Source organism: Neopsephotus bourkii, unplaced genomic scaffold (assembly GCF_033783945.1).
Source record: "Neopsephotus bourkii isolate Nb327-2 ecotype Australia unplaced genomic scaffold, CSIRO-AGI_Nbou_v1 NB_795, whole genome shotgun sequence".
Lineage (NCBI taxonomy): Eukaryota > Metazoa > Chordata > Aves > Psittaciformes > Psittacidae > Neopsephotus > Neopsephotus bourkii.
This window is the reverse complement of record NW_026901291.1, coordinates 2,279,411-2,299,362: the sequence shown is the minus strand read 5'-3', so window position 1 is coordinate 2,299,362 and position 19,952 is coordinate 2,279,411. Positions and strand designations below refer to the sequence as shown.

General features: G+C 38.6%; 1 protein-coding gene and 1 long non-coding RNA gene across 3 annotated transcripts in view; both read left to right on the top strand.

Annotated features, from left to right (window-relative positions):
* Window positions 1-2,417, top strand: part of LOC133213267 (uncharacterized) — a 141,225-nt gene extending 138,808 nt beyond the window's left edge. The window contains exons 4-5 of one of the 2 annotated variants that reach the window (XR_009725752.1): window positions 1,048-1,121; window positions 2,220-2,417. This is a non-coding gene — a long non-coding RNA (uncharacterized LOC133213267). The remainder of the gene's footprint in view (window positions 1-1,047; window positions 1,122-2,219) is intronic. The other variant, XR_009725753.1, reaches the window with a different exon arrangement.
* Window positions 2,418-4,359: 1,942 nt separating this feature from the next.
* Window positions 4,360-19,675, top strand: PIWIL1 (piwi like RNA-mediated gene silencing 1). The gene is made up of 20 exons (XM_061355387.1): window positions 4,360-4,470; window positions 5,265-5,394; window positions 6,089-6,214; window positions 7,696-7,910; window positions 8,729-8,850; window positions 9,511-9,591; window positions 10,405-10,602; window positions 10,990-11,101; window positions 12,030-12,150; window positions 12,768-12,885; window positions 13,041-13,155; window positions 14,043-14,230; window positions 14,926-14,998; window positions 15,333-15,533; window positions 15,856-15,959; window positions 16,441-16,511; window positions 17,003-17,156; window positions 17,910-18,035; window positions 18,563-18,710; window positions 19,391-19,675. Exons 1-20 carry the CDS (start codon window positions 4,390-4,392, stop codon window positions 19,505-19,507), a joined length of 2,601 nt encoding a protein of 866 aa, XP_061211371.1. The 5' UTR covers window positions 4,360-4,389; the 3' UTR covers window positions 19,508-19,675.
* The last annotated feature ends 277 nt before the right edge of the window (window positions 19,676-19,952 follow it).

Sequence of the window (19,952 nt, the reverse complement as noted above, 5' to 3'; positions counted from 1 at the left end):
GCTTGCTCACTTCGCTCAGGATTTGGATACAAATGAAATGTCAGCTATGACTGATGTGAGTTTCTAATGGGCAGAAATTAACAGAAAATAGAGTGAAGTTGATACAGTGCAGGAAATTTTGGCAGGGATGTGATGGTTTTAAATGAGGCCATTTTCTTGTCAGGAAAAGAGGGCTCAGGGCACAGTCTGACAAAACAGGGCTTGGAATGAGCAGTGATAACTGCTGTGATTAGATACCCTGGTAAACAGGGAACACATGAAACAGAAACAGTTTGCTTCTGTTGAAACAAAACACATTGTTGTCAAGGGGAACGGGAGAGAGTCCTACACAGATTCCACGAATAGAGTGAGGGATGTTTTATGAGTTTGAAAGAAGGGCTCAGACCAAAATAAGGATCTGAAGTGAAAAACAGAAATTAGGGATAGAAAAATATATGCCCTCAAACAGTAGAGGAAATACAACCCTGAAAAACACATTTTCTCTCTTCCTGACGGAAAATACATGCATTTGATTTGTTATGCTGAGAATTGGGTATTATCTCCTTAGTAGCAGGTTTTTTCCATAACGTGCCTTTTGCTTTCTGTTTAGGTATGTAAAGACTAGCCCCCACATACTCTACCCAAAGCAGTAAGTAAACTGGGCTTCACTGTGTATTCAGATCAGGTCCTCTATTCAAGCATAATTATAATAAATTAAATGTGATATTAAAAACTTGCATTGGGAAGAAGCAGGGCTATTAACTCACAAGATACTATTTTGGATAGTAGGTCAGTCTTTAAAACCTTGCGCTCTCACTTCAGAAGAAAACTAATTAAGAATGTAAAAACACTGTGGTCCAAATTTGTGACTACTTATCACCTACCACAGGAACTTATTTTAAAGGTTAGTTTTGAGCAATTCCCCTTTGAATATTTTTGAACAAATATTTAATAAAATTCAGGAGCAAGATGTTGGGCTTTTAAAAGTCTATTTGCTCTGTTCTGTTGTGTTCTTTACTTTTCTTGCTTCATCACAGCAGACAATACTTTTTATTCCGGTTTCTCGAGGTATTGCCTTTTCTGAGGCTAGAACCAAAAGAGCTACTGGTACCTGGACTCAGTGTTACAAGACAGACATGAAGGTAAGAGTTCAACTTATATTGCTATGAGTTTGCAATACACTTAAACATTACGCTAGAGGTATTGCAGTGAGTGTTTTCTTCACTGTGTGCATTGGAATCACTTATTTATTGACCATTCACAACCCCAAAGTGCTGCTTGCTACGTAAGTTAACAGCTGTCTGCTAGCACAGTTCCTGGCTCCCACCTCCTCAGGCATCTTTTTCCTGTTTATACTTGTACATCAAATGGGCCTTTGGAAAAATCCCTGGTTTTCTTTTGTTCTGTTTTCTTTGTTCTGTTTCCATGTGGTCTTTTCCCTTTTGGAGGTGACATGTATGGGAAATGGCTTATTGTAGCAACAGGAGACAGAAGGCAAAACCAATTGCATCATGGGTAAAACAAACATCAAAGCGAAGTGTGAGCCAAGTAGCTGTGAAAAAGTTATTTCATATGTGGTATTTCAACGTGTTGAAGTCTAGCATTGGTAGGATTTTGGCAACACACAAAAAATATGATGCAAAAGGTTACCAAACAGTTACCATGGGCTAACTCTTGTTTTTCTCAGTGCCTCTCAGAAACCAGGCAGGATGAAGGACATGCTGCACCTGCTGCAATTGGTGAATTGCCATTGCCCCTGTGAAAATTCATTATGCTTACCTGCAGAGTCACAGTTCTTACTGGGCTTGGCTTGCTAAAAAAATAAATATGTATAAAAAAAGCAAGTCTGAAAGACTGTGAAAACCAAATTGGAACCTATCTTTCATTAACTACTAATTAACTGTCTGACAGCCCACATATAAAAGTGAGGGTGCTTATTGTTGGTGCTTGTTTTCACTTTAGAGGAGCTGCTGTAGGTAGCAAGCCTGATTAAGTACTTTTAACAACTCCCGTCTAAAGATAATTAAGTTCTGCAGTGAAATGTAAGGAATCTGGCATAAAAAAATAAACATTAAGTACAGCAGATATTTTTAATGAATAAACAAACATTACTATTTCCTACACACACATGCTGCTTTCTCATGATTTAAGCCAGGTAAATGACTTTGACAACATCTTTATATTCTGTTTATGTTTATATACTGCTCAGCCAAGAAAATTTGCATCTTGTGTTTCTGCAGCTCTAACCCGCTGACGCACTGGAAAGTTCTGCAGGCAACAGAGCAATAAAAGCTGCCACTGTGGGTGAAGAGCCCTCGGCAAGCAGTAGTCAGCACTCTCAGAAGCACTGAAAATGCCCAATCTAAGTGTATGTATGGAGTTTGTTAAATATTTATCCAGATTTAGATGAGAATAATAAAAACCACATGCTAACAGTACTCCAGCTATTTTTAAGTAGCAATACCTACACTTTCATAGTTTGAAGGCTCTGCTTTTTAACTTGTAAAAGAAAATTGCGCTTAAGTGGGTACTACACTGATGTCAGTACACACAATAAAACTAGCTTTAGGGACAATCTAAATAAAACAAGAAGAGATATTTGTATTAATTATGTTAAGAATTAATGTTAACAGTGTCACCCGTTTCTACCTGACATAACAGAGAACAAGGGAAATGGAACCTTGTCCTCTATTCACTGCAGGTACCTGGAAAACTGTAAATGACCTCATGAGATCAGACTAGTCTTTTATAAAGGTAAGGTTTTAACTAGACAGTGTTATCTCTTGTCCCTTGAAGTCAGTGTCTGCAGACGCATCAGAGCCATCGAACTTTAAGCAAAGGTGCACTTGAGCCCTGGTGCTGTCTAGACATCCCGTCTTTCCACAGAAGCATGGAAAAGCTTCCCACAGAGCTTCATTCCCAGTTCAGGACACTTCTAAGTCATAGGATTTGCTAGTTTGTGACCTAAAATACAAGTTGTGATTCTCTGTAACGATCATAGCGATTGAATCAGTCTCAGTACTTAAAGGTGCTTTTTCCCCCCCTTTTATATGTATCTGAATGAGAGGACAGATGCTCATGTGTTTTGAACTGTCCGTGTTTGATCTGATTTGTCTGCTGGCAGTTTAGATGCCACGCACACTGTGCTCGTTTCCAGCCGCTCCTGTTCGTGTTCTGTACACCTCTGGAGAAACACAGGAAGTGCAAGCGGCACCGTTGTTAAATGTAGCCGACAAGCGCAGCCCTTCACTAAAACAAGTTTTATTTCTTGTTTTACTGCTCCACCTTCTGGTTAACTGAGATTTACGGGGGATGAGAGATTTTCAGCGGGAACCTCACCCTCTCCCAGCTGACAACGTCATCCTCCAGCCCAGCGCTGCCCGGGGGCCGCTCCTGCCAGGGTGCACAGGGGTGCTGGGGACACCCGCACCTCACCGTGCGGCGCCTAAGGCCCCACGTACACAGCCCTAACGGCCGCCATAGCCCCACCTTCAACTCGGTCCACCACGACCAGCCCCACTCTTCGGGACTTTCCGGCAGCGCTCGGGTCTCAGGAGCCAATCAGAGGAGAGTGTGCGTTCCCGCCTTGCCCTACTAGCGCGTGCCGGCCAGAAGCCGCGCGTCTGCGCACGGAGCGCTCGGCCTGTGGGGAGGGTCGGACGGTGGTAGTCGGCGGGCTTTGTGAGGGGTTTGTGTCCCGGAGGAGTGACCTGCGGGCAATACCGGCTGTGGGAGTGGTTGTTAGTCTGAGTGGGAACGAAGTTCTGTAGCGCTGGGAGGAGGACGGCCGGCTGTGTGTGGCTGGGGTGGAAGCAATTCCTTCGCGGCCTGAGGGCAGGCTGAGGTGACGCTGAAGGCCCGCAGGGGCGGGGACGCCTCGGGATGGGGATTTGGGCCGTGCAAGCTGTTTGAGGCTGGTGGAGGACTTCAGGCTGAGCACAAGCGGGAAAGAAGGGTTGCTGGGAAGGGGAAGAGAACAGAGAAGTCTCTAAGGCTGGTTTGCATCACTGGGGCACTGCTCTGGCAGCAAGGGCTGGTGTGTCTTGCATGCGTTGTGCGGTAGTGGAACACATTGGGCTGAGTCTCAGGTGTGACTTGCAAGTAACATCAGTAGACCCTGAGTTACACCTGTCTGAGGCTGCAGATCTGCTATGCTCTCCAGTATAGTTAACTTTCTTCACAGCTTATGGAGTCAGTTCAGACTTGAATACAAGAAGCTGTAATTTCCCCATGCTACGTGTTGTGGCTGTGTGTGGAGATTCAGTAGCAGGGATTTTTGCAGAGGGGGGTATATTTTATTATTTGTTTATTAAGGGCAAATACGATAGTGCTGTTCATAATATTTATTGGAAAAAGGATGGGGGAAGGAGAAGGTTGAACGCTAATGCTGTAGGTGGTCTGTCTTAGAAGATGACGGGAAGAGCTAGAGCGAGATCAAGAGGAAGACCTCCAGGGAAGGAGACTGCCATTTCTTCTGCAGGAGCTGCATCTGTAAGTTGATTTCTTTTTTAATGAATGATACTAGGCTTTGAAATCTAATAGCTTAACTACTTCCTATTTTACTATTTTGCTGTCATAATAGAGCTAGTGGAAATAGGTAATATTTTCATAGCCTGTTTTGTTCACTGTGGTGTAGAATCATAGAATAGTTAGGGTTGGAAAGGACAGAGAAGCAGAACATACAAGGCTGCTGCTGCTGATAAAGATTTGGGCAGAACCTGTGTGTAGCAGGTGTTCTGACCTGTTCCTGTTGGTTTTAATTTTAATATGCAGGACTTTGTCTCTGCATTTGAATTAGTGTCTAGGACTTGTTTTATTGCATATCTGCCCTGCTCAAACTCTAGCTTGAAAATGGCTGATCTGTATTTGAAGCCATTGCCACGTAGCTGGAGATTTTTTTAAAGCAGTTTCTCAAATCTGTCAGTTGTCAGTAATCATCTTTCATGTCATTAGTCTGTTTCTATACAATAAGTAAGTACTTGAAGTATCAGAGGGATTGTTAAAAATGAGAAGTCCAGAAATTTTAGTTATAGAGTTGGAAAGAGGTTTGAATTTACTACTATTTAAATGAGTATTAACTTGCAAAAAAATAAAATTATTTTGGAGTTTGAGGTACAAAGTAATAACTCTGCTACTTAATACAGGAAAAAGATTTAAACTTTTGCAACTGTTACACTTTAGTACTTGAGTATTCTGTACTTGGTTACTGACTTTGTTTTGCTTTACTCTTGGGAGTATGCTGTTTCTTCAGTTGCAGTAGGAAAAGTTATTCCCAACTATTGCAGATTCGTCAGGCTTTGCCAGTTCAGCCACCTGGCCATCATCAGCCACATGTTCATGCATCACTATCAGAAGAACCTGGTGGCCGTGCACGCCAGAGTGTTCCACAGGGCCAGAGCGAGAGGCGGCCAGAAGGTCAGAAAGAGTGAAAAAGTTCATTGCCCTCAGCACAATTAAGACATTCCTTAGACTATATTTTGAATTTTTCTTCTCAAAATGAGATTTGTTACTGAGATTTGGAAACATTCACTCTACATCCTTTGAGATAATAGTATTGTCATTCTAAGATTCAGTGTAACTGAACCAGGAATTATGAAAACTATCTTAAGTGTGCTCTACTCCATCTGTACCATCTCTTCTCTAAAAACAATAAATTAGGAAGCAGTTGTGACAGTTACCTGCATGAATACCAATCATCAGTTTCATTTTGTTGTTTTGTTATGCTTTTTGAATCTTAATAAGGAAATTAAATTTGCCTATTTCAGATCACAGTGTATTTAAACATTTTGGTGCCAGCTGGAGCAGAAATGAAAGATCTGTTCTCCCTGTGTTTGCAAAAGAATTGATTTGGAGGATTTACATTCCTTTTTTTATCTGGCTTGTGAGCTGTTCTGTTTGCTTACTAGTTAGCTGTCTGTAAGTTTTAGGAATTTGTTATGTGTTACCTGAATGTTATTATGAGATGATTTACTACATAGCAAAAGCTGTAGCTTAACATTTCATGATTTCTCTTGGTCTTACATATATCTCATTTTCAAATGGAATTGTATTTATTTGTATTTAACTGTTGACTGTAATTCTTTCTCTTCCTCAAATTTTGAAACAATAGGATTACAGATTTCTGTGGGATTTCAGGAATTGTCTTTAGCAGACAGGGGTGGGCGTCGCAGAGATTTCAATGACCTTGGGGTGAACACTCGGCAAGCCATAGAACATGTTCAAGAATCAAAAACTGGTATGTTTGTATTAAACTGTAGGCTTGTAAGCAAGTTGAAATGAACAACAGTTTTGCTTTATTTCTGCTTTTAGTATCCTCTAGAGGATCAAGTAAAAAAAACATCTTTATTGTGTACTAGGTAAAGATGAAAGTTGCTCCCAGTATCTGAAGATGATATGTCTGATGACAGAGGGCTTCAGACAGAAGTTGTGTTGCATTTTCAGTTGCAACTGTTTATATACAAGCGATGACCCTTATATGTTCCTGATGTCCACTTCTTCAGGCAGGACTCTGTAGGTTTGCTTATAGAAGTTCTGGTTTGTAATGCATTGGCCTAACCTAAAGATCTGATAAATATGGATTTTGAGACTTCTTCTGAAGAAACTTTGTAGTGTAAATAACAGGTGATGCACTTCTCTCCCTGAGATGAAATTGTGCATATGAAAAGAAGAAAAAGCAGTTGTTCTGCCTTCTTGGTAGAACACAATCCTTCTTAATGTTCAACAGTGTAGTTTCTGTTCTGATAGTAGTTTTGTATTGCAAGTGAGCTGTGAAGTGTCACAACAATGTAACAGCAACTGTAGTCCCTTTTTGACTAACTGAATAATGACTGGAGCATGCCACAGGCCCAAGAATGGCAAGGCTTGGTTCTACTCAAGTCACTTTAGGCCAGAAGCAGTACAGTTTTCATTCACGCCTAGCTTTTCTGTCTAGATCTGTGCTGATGCTAGGTCATGGATCACTGTACTTTGCAGGCAGCTGTATTCCTGGCCTTTTGTTTTCTCTTTATAGCTTCATACAGTTATGCTTTGTATGTTTTCATTATTTTTTATTTTCACCTGAGATGTTGTATTTCAGATGGGAAAAATGAATAATGAAACCCAAATTAAAATGGATGATCCATAATTGTCTGCAATGTACTTTTTAAATGAGACTTGTGTCTTTAAGAGAAATTGAAATGAGATATGAAAAAATCAGAAGAAATACTTTAAATAAGTGATCTGAAGCCACTTCTTACTGTTGTGGGTTTTTTGTTTGCTTGTTTGTTCATTTGAAAAATCTTGAAATACCTAAAAAGATGTCATCTTGTAACATGTGAATGGGAATGTGGATATCTCTAGTGATTGACACTGTTAGGTTTTGTTCTATGTTTATGATTTGTGTAAGGCAAGATTAATTTGTCCACAAAAGAAGTTTAGTTTTTGGTGAAAATTCATCTTTCTCGTACCCAGTACAAATCCTTTGGGAAAGAGGTTACTGATCTAAATGCTTGCTGTGAGAGTTTTTCTGACAACTGAAGGAAAAAAAAGCTCTAATAAGTGAGTGTAGGATAACACTACACCTGTGTGAGCATTTCATATAGTTTACTGAGTTGCCGGACACAACAGACCTCTAATCTTTTTCTGAACGCCTCAGTTTTTTTAAATGTCCCAGAACTGTTGAATTCTGATTAACTGGTAAAAGTTTGTAGCTATTGACGTTTTTTCCTCTCATTTTAGGTACTTCGGGTGTTACGATTAAACTAACTGCAAATTACTTCCGTTTGACGTCTCGACCACAGTGGGCTTTATATCAGTACCATGTTGGCTATAATCCTGAGATGGAAGCACGCCGGCTTCGATCAGCTTTGCTCTTCCAGCATGAAGAGCTAATTGGAAAGACTCATGCATTTGATGGATCCATATTATTCTTGCCAAAAAAACTAGTGAATAAGGTGTGATACAAGAATGCTATCTTGTTTTTTCTTTTGACATGCATTTTATGATGCATCTTGTTTCTTACTGGTCTGGAAGCTAGAGAATTGATGTCCCACAAGCAGTGTTTAGTTGGGTTGAATATATTGGTGTAAGCTAATTTGCTTGTGTAGAGAAATTTGGTGATAAACTTCTAGTTCTCACGCTTAGGTTCTGCAGGCAAGAATAATCCTCTGCATAGAAGTAGATGGTACATACAGTATTTTTCCTTTAGTTTTCTTTCTGCTTATATCTTTGCATAACTTCTGTATTTTAACATCTAAAATAATCAAAAGGGTAGATGTAGTGGGTGTATGTGGCACGGTTTTGATACCTGGGTGGTCTTGGATGGCCCCAGTGGGAAAAACTGTGGGCCTGCCCTGTGCTGGAAATTTCCAGCTGGCTTCACAACAGAATGACTAGACCAGAGCTGAGCCTGTCAGGAAAGTTGATGGCTCCGCTCTGTCTAAAATGGGAGGGAAACGCCATGTACTGATGGTAATATATTAAGTTTATTTCTTCAAGTTGATTCTTTTTCCTGCGATTGTAATTAGTAAGGGATCTTTCTGTTGTCTCACTGAATTCAGCTGCTTTTTTAAGGCTCCATTCTTCTCTGTTAGTCATCTTTACCCAAATGAATGAATCCTAAAGTAGTTTACAGTCATAGTAGAAATAAAATTCCCATTTGAGCAAAGTCTTGGAATCTTAACATGCAAGTCCAGTTGGATATTAATGGAGCAAAGTGCAGAAAAAGCCTAGTTTGCCTCTAGTTTCATTGACCTAACTTTGCTTTTCTCAGGTTACTGAAGTGTTTAGTAGGACTCGAAATGGAGAGGATGTGAAGATAACAATCACATTGACTAATGAGTTGCCACCTTCTTCCCCTACATGTCTGCAATTTTACAACATCATTTTTAGAAGGTTTGCTGTCCAAGTTGTATCTTTATAAGAAGCCATTCTAAAAATGTATGACCTGTTTTTCCTTTCCAAGGAGAGGACTGCAAACCAATATTACAAATATAAATTTGTAAGCTTTTGCAGCTGCTGTTACTGTGTGGCCAGTCACATCTGGGAACATCTTAGTGTGCAGTTATATGCATGTTTCTGGCCCATGTTAGTATGAAATGAGTTCATACTTTTTTCCTGTGGAAGCAGATTTATACTAAGGTGCTAATTTGTGGGCAGTTAGTCCTATATCTGCCCTCCTTTTGTGTCTGTGGATTTGCTGCTTAAAGCAAATGGTGGTGCAGGACTTTGACCTGGCAAATTACTTCTTTTGCTGTAGTCTTTGCACTTAACCTTGGTACTTGGGCTGCCTGCTTCATCTGAAGTGTGGCTTGTTTAGACTGCTACCTTCAGCTGGTTGGTGAAAGGTTGGGTTGTATGCTAATATTCTGAAGTGGTTAATTGTCGTTAATAAGTGTCCGTGGCCTTTCTAAATTGAGTTTAATTAAAAGGTCATGTGTGATTGTTTTATCTGGTCAGATGGACAAAAAGTGAGGTTGGGCAGAGGGATGGGGTCATGCATAGTTTGATAAAATGAATAATAATGGTAAATGACATCTGTATTTCAACTTCCAGGCTTTTGAAGATGTTGAATTTACAGCAGATTGGACGCAATTACTACAACCCCAATGACCCAATCAGCATCCCTAATCACAGGTTTGGAAAAAAGGATACTTGAGCTTAGGGGTGTGCAGGGAGAAAGGATGATATTTTGGTACTGTTCTGGTGGTTTATTTTGTAATAAAACCATGGACTTAAATTGGTATTCCTGGGAAGCGTGAGACCTCCTTCTCACTTAGTTTTCTGTATGTGGAAGATCTTGTTACTCGTTACCAGTGTGTATCCTGATACTACATTTAACTCCAGTGTCAGAAACCTTGCTTAAATGTCTGTAAGGCTGAGATCTCTTGAGTACTTTGATTTTAAAGCTCAGAAGTGTCTTGCCTTTCATACCTGGTCATAGCTGGCTGTATGGGTAGTTCTGGAACTTGCCTCTTGCTAGCTGCCATGTCATTTACCTCCTACAGGATCCGATAGTGTGACTGTTGCTTATGGCTAGCCCTAGGCCTCCTGTACAAGTTAATAAGCTTGAGTTTTGACTGGAGCCCCATCATATAAACTGTTGGTGGTTTTAAAGTGTTTTGAATACCTGTACTAAAATACCACGACACTGACTAAAGATATCTTCATGTAAAACATTAATATTTTTCTTTTTCCTTTCTTTTTTTTTTTTTTTTACTTTCAGAACATTGTTTGTATTTGGATAATTTTTCTCAATGTATCGCATGAGGTGTCTGTGCCCATGGCGGGGGGGGTTGGAACTAGATGATCTTTTTCCAACCCTAACTATTCTGTGATCATATGATTGACTGCTTTCTGATGTCTGGGAAATTAGGCAGAGATGACTCCAGGGGTGAGAATAGGGATGCTTTAAAGCATATTAAGATTCTGTTTGTTCTTCTTTGACAGGTTGATGGTTTGGCCAGGCTTCACAAGTTCTATCCTCCAATATGAGGAAAGCATTATGTTATGTGTAGATGTGAGCCATAAGGTTCTTCGCAGTGAAACAGTGTTGGATTTTATGTATAGTCTATATTACCAGGTTGAAGAGCAAAGATTTAGAGATACCTGTGCTAAAGAGCTGATAGGTTTAATTATTCTTACAAAGTAAGTCTCTTTGTATTCTTGTTATCTTGGAGATCTGTTTATTTTTTGGGGATGTTGCATGTCCTGAAGTCTACAATGAAGCATCAGAAAGATGAAAATTATATCATTGTCAAGCAGCAAGCTAATCAAAGTGACAGCATTTACAAAGGCAGAAAGTACATGCTGGATTAGTTCTGTTTTTTCATTTACTTTTGTCACAGTTTAGCTTTCAGCTGAATTGTTATCCTGTTACAACAGAAAACTTGATGTTACTGCTGCTGATAGGAACAGAACTGCCAGCTTACATGAGTATTGCGATTAACCTTTTTGTCCTGCAGTTTTACTTCTTTTCTGTTTGAGTTAAGAAGTAAAAAAAGAAAAGGAAAAAAGATTAAATTATTTATTTAGGTACAATAACAGAACATACAGAGTTGATGACATCGACTGGGATGCAAACCCACAGTGTACCTTTAAAAAATCAGATGGTTCTGAGATCAGCTACATCGACTACTACAAAAGGGTATGGAAACTGAACTGTCAGTGTGTGTCCAGTCCTCTTGAACATCTTCATTAATGATCTGGATGATGGAGCAGAGTGTACTGTCAGCAAGTTTGCTGATAATTTACTGGAGGTAGAATATATGGGCAGTCTTTAAAGGAATTACTCTTTGATACCTTTGGTCCTTTGAAACAAAATTTACATATGTCTTTCATAGCTTAACCTTCTCTACCATGGAGGCCTACTGCTGTAATTGTGTAATCTTTCTGCTCATCAGTTTCAACTGTAAAACAGGATGAAGCTTAAAAAAACTAGAAGCAAAACTTAGGATATCCATTCTAGTTCAGGATAAATGATAAATTTCTCTGCTTTTTTCAACTTTGCTGTGATCTCACTTTTTGTTTATAAACGTTACCCTTTGGATCATTTCTGAGGTATCATTCTCTTTAAGAAAAAGTTAATCTATGAAGTATGTTTGTTGACATGAATAACTGCTACAGACCAACTCTTGCCAAATGCAGGGAAGGGTTATTGAGTTTCAGAAACTTCACTGGGAATCTTTTTTGATTCTTGTGTTGTCTTGAATTAAATTGTTCTGTAGGGCAGGAACTTTGCCTATTACAGAACTGAAATGAGCATAGTAATCTTGAACTGGGTACTGTGGGTGATACAGCCTAGAGCAAGGCAGAAGCATTATTGCTGTTTTCTCTTAAAAGCCAATAATTTGATCTCACCAGTAGAGACAATAGTGCTTCCCTGTTTGGCCTTTTCTGACAAAACCTATTCCTTTCAGGTTAGATGTACTAACTTGAAAAAGTTGCTGGTTGCTTTTTTTTTGTTTTGTTTTGTTTTGTTTGTTTTAGGAAAAATACTAATTTTCTAAAGTGAGCATGATTATTAAGAAAACTGTTATGAATCAAGTAATGTACAATATACATTTGTAATACAGCAATATAATCAAGAAATTACTGACTTGAACCAGCCTGTCTTGGTCAGTCAGTGCAGAAGGAAGGGAGGAAACATGATGCCGGGACCTGTGGTTCTAATTCCAGAGCTGTGCTTCCTAACAGGTACTGTACCATTGTTTCATATCAAACCATCTGTTAAATCATAATTCATACTGAAAATGGTATTTTGACAGCAGCCTCTTGCCAAGTTAAGTAGAAGTGTTTTCTTTGTGTAAACATGAGTTTAGACTGAAGTTTTGTAGCCAAAAGTTTAGGTTATATAAATGCAGGTGAAGAGTTTGAGGGGTTTTGATGTTGTGTAGTCATTATGCGTGGTGTTAAACACACAATAAACTTCAAGAGTTTATTGGAGATAGAACTTCTGCTGAAGAAAAAAGGTAAATTTACTATAAATTGATAATTTTGTAAGATATTTAAGTACCTTATTCCTCTGAGATACTGACTTTGCACTAACCGTACCTGTCCATCTCAGCACTGTTTTGTTTTCCTTCGGAAAATGTAACTCAAGAGCTGCATGTGTTGTGTGGTTTCCTCTCAAGTGAAAAAATCCAGAATTTATTTCTTTCTGTGAGATGGGAATGTGTGTACAGGGAGCAACTGAAAACCTTGATTACTGCTGACACTTTACATGTCTGCAGTGCACATATAGTTAATCTGCATGACTTTCAAGCTTGCTTTTCTTAGTCTTTTTACTCAGAAAAAGATTTTGCTGTTAACAGGATTAACTGAGAAGATGCGTAATGATTTTAACATGATGAAAGACTTGGCTTTCCATACACGACTGCCACCTGAGCAAAGGCAACGTGAAATTGGAAGACTTGTTGACTATATACAGAAGTATGCTACCTTAATGTCTTTTGTACTATTTTATCATACAAATTTTTCATGACAAACTACTTTCCTGTAACAAAACTTTGGAAATCGTACTGGTTTTAAGAAGTTTCAGCAAGAACAGTTTTTTTTGTTTTAATTTAAATCCTGTTTTTAAACAGAGACGACAATGTTCAGAAGGAGCTCCGAGACTGGGGTTTAAGCTTTGATTCTCATTTATTATCCTTTAAGGGAAGAGTTGTTCAAGGAGAAAAGATCCTTCAGTCGGGAAATGCGGTAAATAAAGCAACTTCTAAATATTTTGGATAAACTGATAAAGCAAGTTCTTAAGGAAGGAGGTACCATGTGTTGGTTGATAAATGAAGGATTCTAAGTGAAGACCTTATACACAAATCTCTGTCCGAACAGGAGACATTCAAACTTCTTAACTTGTTTACAGCTTCTGTTTAGAAGCCCCTGGAGGTTTTCCTGTCTTGTGTTACAATAGTGTCTTCCTTGCAAAGCAGTCTCTCTGTCTAAAAGTCATTTCAGATACACAAACAGGAGACTATAGATGTTTCTAACTAGCTTCCATTTATTAAAACACCAGTGCTTTAAAATGAGAACCCACTGTTGTGTTTTTTAGTACATAGAATACATACACTATCTGTTCAGTCAGAGGTGAGGTAACTTAGCGGTGAATAACTTGGATTTCAGTAAGGTCGCCATAAAACATTATGTATTTGTTCTTTATTAGAAGTCTTTGTTTTCAAGAGATGCAAAAGGGCATGCTACAGTATCTTTGTATGTCTGTATTTGGTAAAGAGCTTTTTTGCGTGTGTTGGGTGTTACTGAAAAGATCTGGTTTCTAGCATTGAGAACAGCTGTGTCTTTATAGCACAGAATCTGTGTGGCAAATGGCAAGAACTTATCTGGGCTAAAAATCCTAAGTATCTTTGCATCATTATGAATGAAGCATTTGAAGAGTGTGTGATTTTTTTTGAAAGGGCTAGTAAAGCTTATTTTCAGTCAGTGACAAGAGCAGTAAAGGAACAGTTCAGAATCATTTATATTTTTCTAGGCAGAAGCATTCCAATCTGTTCTTAATGTGTATCAGAAGTAGTTGTGGTATAGCTTGTTCAGGAGGGTGTTGATTTTCTTCCTTTACTGTCTCTTATTTACAGTTTGATTACAATCCTCAGTGTGCTGATTGGTCAAAGGAATTGAGGGCAGCTCCCTTGATATGTCCCAAGCCCTTGGACAACTGGTTATTAATATACACACGCCGCAACTATGACACTGCTAATACATTGCTTCAAAGTCTGTTTAAAGTCACACCAGCTATGGGAATCAGAATGAACAAGGCAACCATGTAAGTGTCTTTAAAAAGCTGATGGAAAAATCATTTTATTCTTAAGGCATATCTGTTAGCATGCTTAGGCTATTAAATGAGGAGTATAGTGTAGTGTGTCACACTACCAAGTTCTATGAGATTTGTGCTAAAGGAAAGTTGCTTTCCATAAGCAAATTGTTCAGTTTTATCCAGTGACTGACTTCTTACACTTTTATTGGTAAGAGTTTCACTGGAGGTTCAAACATGACAAAACCAAACCATGTCAGATGTAAAGCTGTTGAGCAAATCCTTCTCAAGTGAAGCTGTATTTAATATGAAAAGGAGTCTTGGGTTACATGGTTTAGTGTGTGGTGTCCCTGCCTATGACAGGGGTTTGAAACTGGATAGTCTTAAGATCCTTTCCAGCCCTAACTGTTCTGTGATTCTGTGTATTTTCTTGCTGACTTTGGATGTATTCTGATTTGTTCTCATTGCAAACATCTTCCTTTGAGTAGCTGTGCTTTCTTTTAACTTTGAATTTCATTGCTGTTGGAAGCCTGAGTTATGGGTGATTCCTCTTAAAATCTTCAAAATGTGTGAATGTTGTATGTTTATTAATAGCTGTAAAAGTGACACTTCATACAGCACTGATGCATAATGAGCACTTACGTTTTTGCTGAAGTTTCAGTAGCTGTTGGTTTTTTTTCTGTAAGCATTTTTCTCTTCCTTTTCAGGATTGAAGTAGATGATAGAACAGAAGCTTATTTAAGGGGTTTACATCAAAGTATTACTTCTGACACAAACATAGTATGTATTTGAACCTGTAATTTCAAATTGCGTTAAACTCTTGTTACTGGTGTTTTAAGACTAGTGGGATTTATTCTCAGAACTCTTGGCTCCTGAGTATCTGGTGTATGCCTACTCATACTGCTGTTCAAACTCCAGACTAGCTATGAGTATCCCTCTGGGAAAAGAGCCTTTGTACTTAGCTCTGGAGCATGGGCACTGAAACTTTACAGGTATTTCTTTCACTGTGAACACTTGAATATTCCTCTTTAATGTAAGAAACTTAAAGATCTACAACTGTTATGTAAATCTGAGAGTGCACTTTCTTAAAAACATTCCTTTTTTTTCTTTAAAGGTAGTTTGTATTTTGTCTAGTAGCCGAAAGGATAAATACGATGCTATCAAGAAGTACTTGTGTACAGATTGTCCTGTTCCAAGTCAATGTGTGATGGCTCGCACTTTAAGCAAGTCTCAGACTGTTATGGCCATAGCAACAAAAATTGCCTTACAAATGAACTGTAAAATGGGTGGAGAACTTTGGAGTGTTGAGATCCCAGTAAGTGATTATTTTAATTTTTTTTTAATGGTAATGGCTTTTTTTTTTTTTTTTTTAGAGCCTTACTTCAAAACAAAGCCTCCCCCCTAAAAAAAATAATAATTGAGTATTGTTTGTGTAGTTTCTTTCGTGTCTATGAGGTGTGCAGTTAAATATGACATAAGGAGATATTTAATTCAAGAACTCTGTGCCTGAGGTTTACTGAAGTATCCTGAAACCACAGACCTTATGTTAGGATCTTGTTTGGCTGTAGGATGGAGATGATGGGTGCTTTGGCATGTCTTCATGTACTAATACATGTTCTGCATTGATCCCTTTTAAGCTGAAACAGGTAATGGTTGTGGGAATTGATTGTTACCATGACACGCTATCTGGAAAGCAGTCAATTGCAGGATTTGTCTCTAGCCTGAATCAAACAATGACACGGTAAGATTTGAATGGGAGTAAGGGGATTGGGGGGAAGAAATAATCTTTGTATCTTCCTTAACTGAGAAGTAGTTTGTATATTGTCATCATGAAAGTGTCCAGATTGATTTCCTGTACATAGTTAATGAGAACTTTATACTGTGAATTATTTTTTCCACTCTATCCCTTAAGAAATAGCCTTGTCCTTCTCCCACAGTGCTTGGGAGAGGGGCCAAGTAGTGGGACAAGGGCTGGGATGGATAGAGGGCATCAGAGCTGGGGATCCTCTGCCTTTGGCTGACTTGTGTAAAAGCTTTTTGAACGGAGTTGCAATTGTTGCTAAGGGGCTTTGCAAGGGAAATGCTGCACTAGCACACTAACTCTTGCTTGACTGCATTGACCTGCAATAAGACTTAAGTGCTCATAGCCATTTTAAAAATAACTTGATTGAGGTAAGCCTGGGAAATGCTTGGAAACTCATCTATGATTTTGTTCTTCACAGGTGGTTCTCCCGCTGTGTTGTTCAAAGTCGTGGGCAAGAACTTGTGGATGGGCTCAAAGTCTGCTTGCAGAGTAAGGGAAGGCTTTCTGTTCTTCTTGATTCAGATCTAAGAAAGACAGTTTAGCTTCCTCAAAACACATTTCCTCAGCTGCCTTGAGGGGAGTCATTACCAAACTAAAAATGCGGTTGATAATATTGCTGAAAATTAATAGTGTTTTGTATGCATTCCTCCATTGATTCACATATTTCTTGATAAGCATATGCTACTTATCAGGGAGCCTCAAAGAATGCTTTAAAGGAGATGGATTTAAAGGATGACAGCTCCTTGCTGTGATAGAGGCCAGCAGATTCTCCTTGTGCTCTTTTTTTTTTTGCGGGTAACACTTGTGTATCATGATGCATACCTGTTCCTGATTAGTGAAAGACTGTGAGGACCTTAGGTTTCAAAACTTAGGGCTGGTTTTGCAGCAATAAAAACCCATTGTTTGTTGTGGAAAGATTTTTCATTATAGCTAACAGCTTTTACTCTTTTTTTTTTAATTTTTTTTTTATTTTTATTAAGCTGCTCTAAGAGACTGGTTCAAGTGGAATAAGTATTTGCCCTCTCGTATTATTGTGTATCGTGATGGTGTAGGAGATGGACAACTATATACTTTGGTTAATTACGAAGTGCCTCAATTTCTGGATTGCTTGAAGAGTGTTGGTAAAGACTACAAGTAAGTCTGTTTCCAGCAACCCCCTTTTTTACGCTACAAGAGAAATACGCACCTGGGTACAAAAAGTGGTTACTGATGAAGATTATGTTGTCTTTTCATCCTTATTTATTTTGATTTGAGCTCAAGTAACTGCTCTTTACATGATTTGAGATACCTAACTTGTAATATATCAGGAAAAGTTTTTAGTACACACACCACTTGAGTGTTCAGTGCACACACTCTTCAGGCATTCATCATCCATATGGTCGTCAACACCTTTTTTTCCAAGTGGTTGATCATGTCTGGTAGGTCAGTTCTTTAATTACCACTTCTGAAAGGACTGATGCTCATCCAGTCACTTATGGTAGAAATTGAAGTGCTTAACTACTTTTGTTTGGCTTCTGTAATCGTTCGCTCTTTACCAAAACCATTATTAAAATACATTGTCTCTTCTATGAAAATTGAGGGGGAGAGAGTATAAGTAAAGTCTGTAGTTAGATCCCTTTTTAGTCAGTTTTGTGTCTCCCTATTAAGTTAAATATAAGCTGGGTTGGTGAGTAATAGTACCACAGTTACACCTGAAACTAAAAATCTCAAGTATGAACATTGTATTTAAATCAATGAATTGGTGAAGACTTACATGTGAAGTTAAATGTTCTGGAGAACTTTTAAGCTTGTTTGTAATTTGAAGTTCTAAAGAATCTTCTGAAATACCTAGTATATTTTTTTAACCATAATTTTAGTTTTGTTTTCTTTTATTTTCACTTATTTTAGTCCAAGGCTTACTGTGATAGTTGTGAAGAAACGAGTGAATAGCAGGTTCTTTGCAGAGAGTACGGGAACACTTAAAAACCCACCCCCTGGTACTGTTGTTGATGTGGAGGTTACCAGACCAGAATGGTGAGTTTGTATAGAAGTAGCATGTCTGTTTGCTGGCCACCTGATAATAAAGGAAATGTATCTGATATTAAATTGATTGGGAGATCATGTAGGGTAGTGCTTTCTGTACTTCTGTCCTTTGGGAAAGAAATCACAGTGACTGTGTAGATGAAGGAAATGGACAAACTTAAGTTTTCATTATGCAACACTTCATGGTTTCCAACACCCAGGATTTGTATACTTCGCAGTGTCACATACGCTTTAAGGAAACATGCAGGCTGGGTATGGGGAGGAAAACTCTCTGTGAAGAAAGGTGAATTATCTCCATGGTCTTAAGACTTGTTCCATAGCATAAGATTATTTATGTTCTTCCAGATCTCCTGGCCTTTCAGGAATAGGGGAAGGTGATTTTTGTGATCAAAGGATAAGCATATTTTGGGGGTTTACTCAATATGCATAAAGTGACTTGAATAAAGTAAGAAAGACAAATCCACGCAAAGCAGCTATTTCTGTACCAGACTGCTGAGGTTCTGTTTCTTCTATTACAGGTATGATTTCTACATTGTGAGTCAGGCAGTGAGAATTGGTTGTGTTTCACCCACTCATTACAACGTAATTTATGACACTAGCAAACTGAAACCTGATCATATACAACGTTTAACCTACAAGCTTTGCCACATGTATTATAACTGGTCGGTAAGTATTTCCTCTGGGAAATGATAATGTTTTTCTTCTAAGATTGCATGTCAGTGTGCAGTTACAACCCATAAGAAAGTAGAAAAAGGCATCCTTAAAACAATCCAAAAAGCCTGCAGGTATGCTCTTGACCTAGAGTGATGAAGTCTGGAGATTAAAATAATCTTTATTCTTACTAGGAAATACTTGCTTTAAATATTATTTCCAAATTCTCTGTCAAAAGCAAAACTGAAATGATTTTTTTCCTTACCTGCAGAAATACTTAGTTCTTTGTATGGGGATGGAACAGCGTTCTTCCGTTTCCCTTAAGGCTTCTTCTGTTGCATACCCAGATCAGCACGCAGTTGGCTCATGCCCGAGATGTGCTTTGTATCTGTCAGTTCAGTGATCAGAAATTCTGCATGTGACTTACACTTCAGTGTCAAATGTAAACCTGTGTGAGAGGCTTTTGGAGTGAGGAGGGGAATGGAGTTTGGCAGTTTGGGCATCTGTTGTTTTGTGTAGCAGATTTCTTCATCATGCTCAGTGTATGTGATGTTTATTTCACAAATGGGCATCGTCTACAAGAATTGTACATTTTACATGTACCCAGACTGTCGAACTCCAGGTCTCTGCTACAGTGAATGTGTGCTTATTTAAATGACTTGAAAGTAATTCCTTTTTTCTTTTTCCCTCTGCAGGGTATTATCAGAGTACCTGCTCCCTGCCAGTATGCTCATAAACTGGCTTTCCTTGTTGGTCAGAGCATTCACAGAGAGCCAGACCTGTTACTTGCAGACAAACTCTACTATCTTTAAAGTTGAGTTACCAGCTAAAAAAAACATTGTAGTTCCTTTCTGGGGCATAGGAAATTGTCTGAGATCTGGTTTTGGTTTGGTTTTCTTCTGAAGGGACATGTGCATGGCATAATGAGCATGGGCAGTTGTGGAAGTTTTTCATGGTAGCAGGAAGAAGCTTGAGATCACAGTCTGCATCGTGCATCTGCTGCCTATAAAAATTACATTATTTGGCATTATTTTTTAATACTTATTTAATAGTGTTCCTGGGAATCTTCACAAAAGGTTATCTGTTCTTAAGTTTTAGGGAAGCCTTACACTGAATGATTAGCATTCAGGCTAGCATATTACACTGCCAAATTCAAAATGCAGTTGTTGCCTCCATGTTTTTCTTGGCTATTGAAATGAGGGCAGAATTATTCCTGTATCTTATCACAGCTCCAGGAACACATTTATGAGCCAAGGC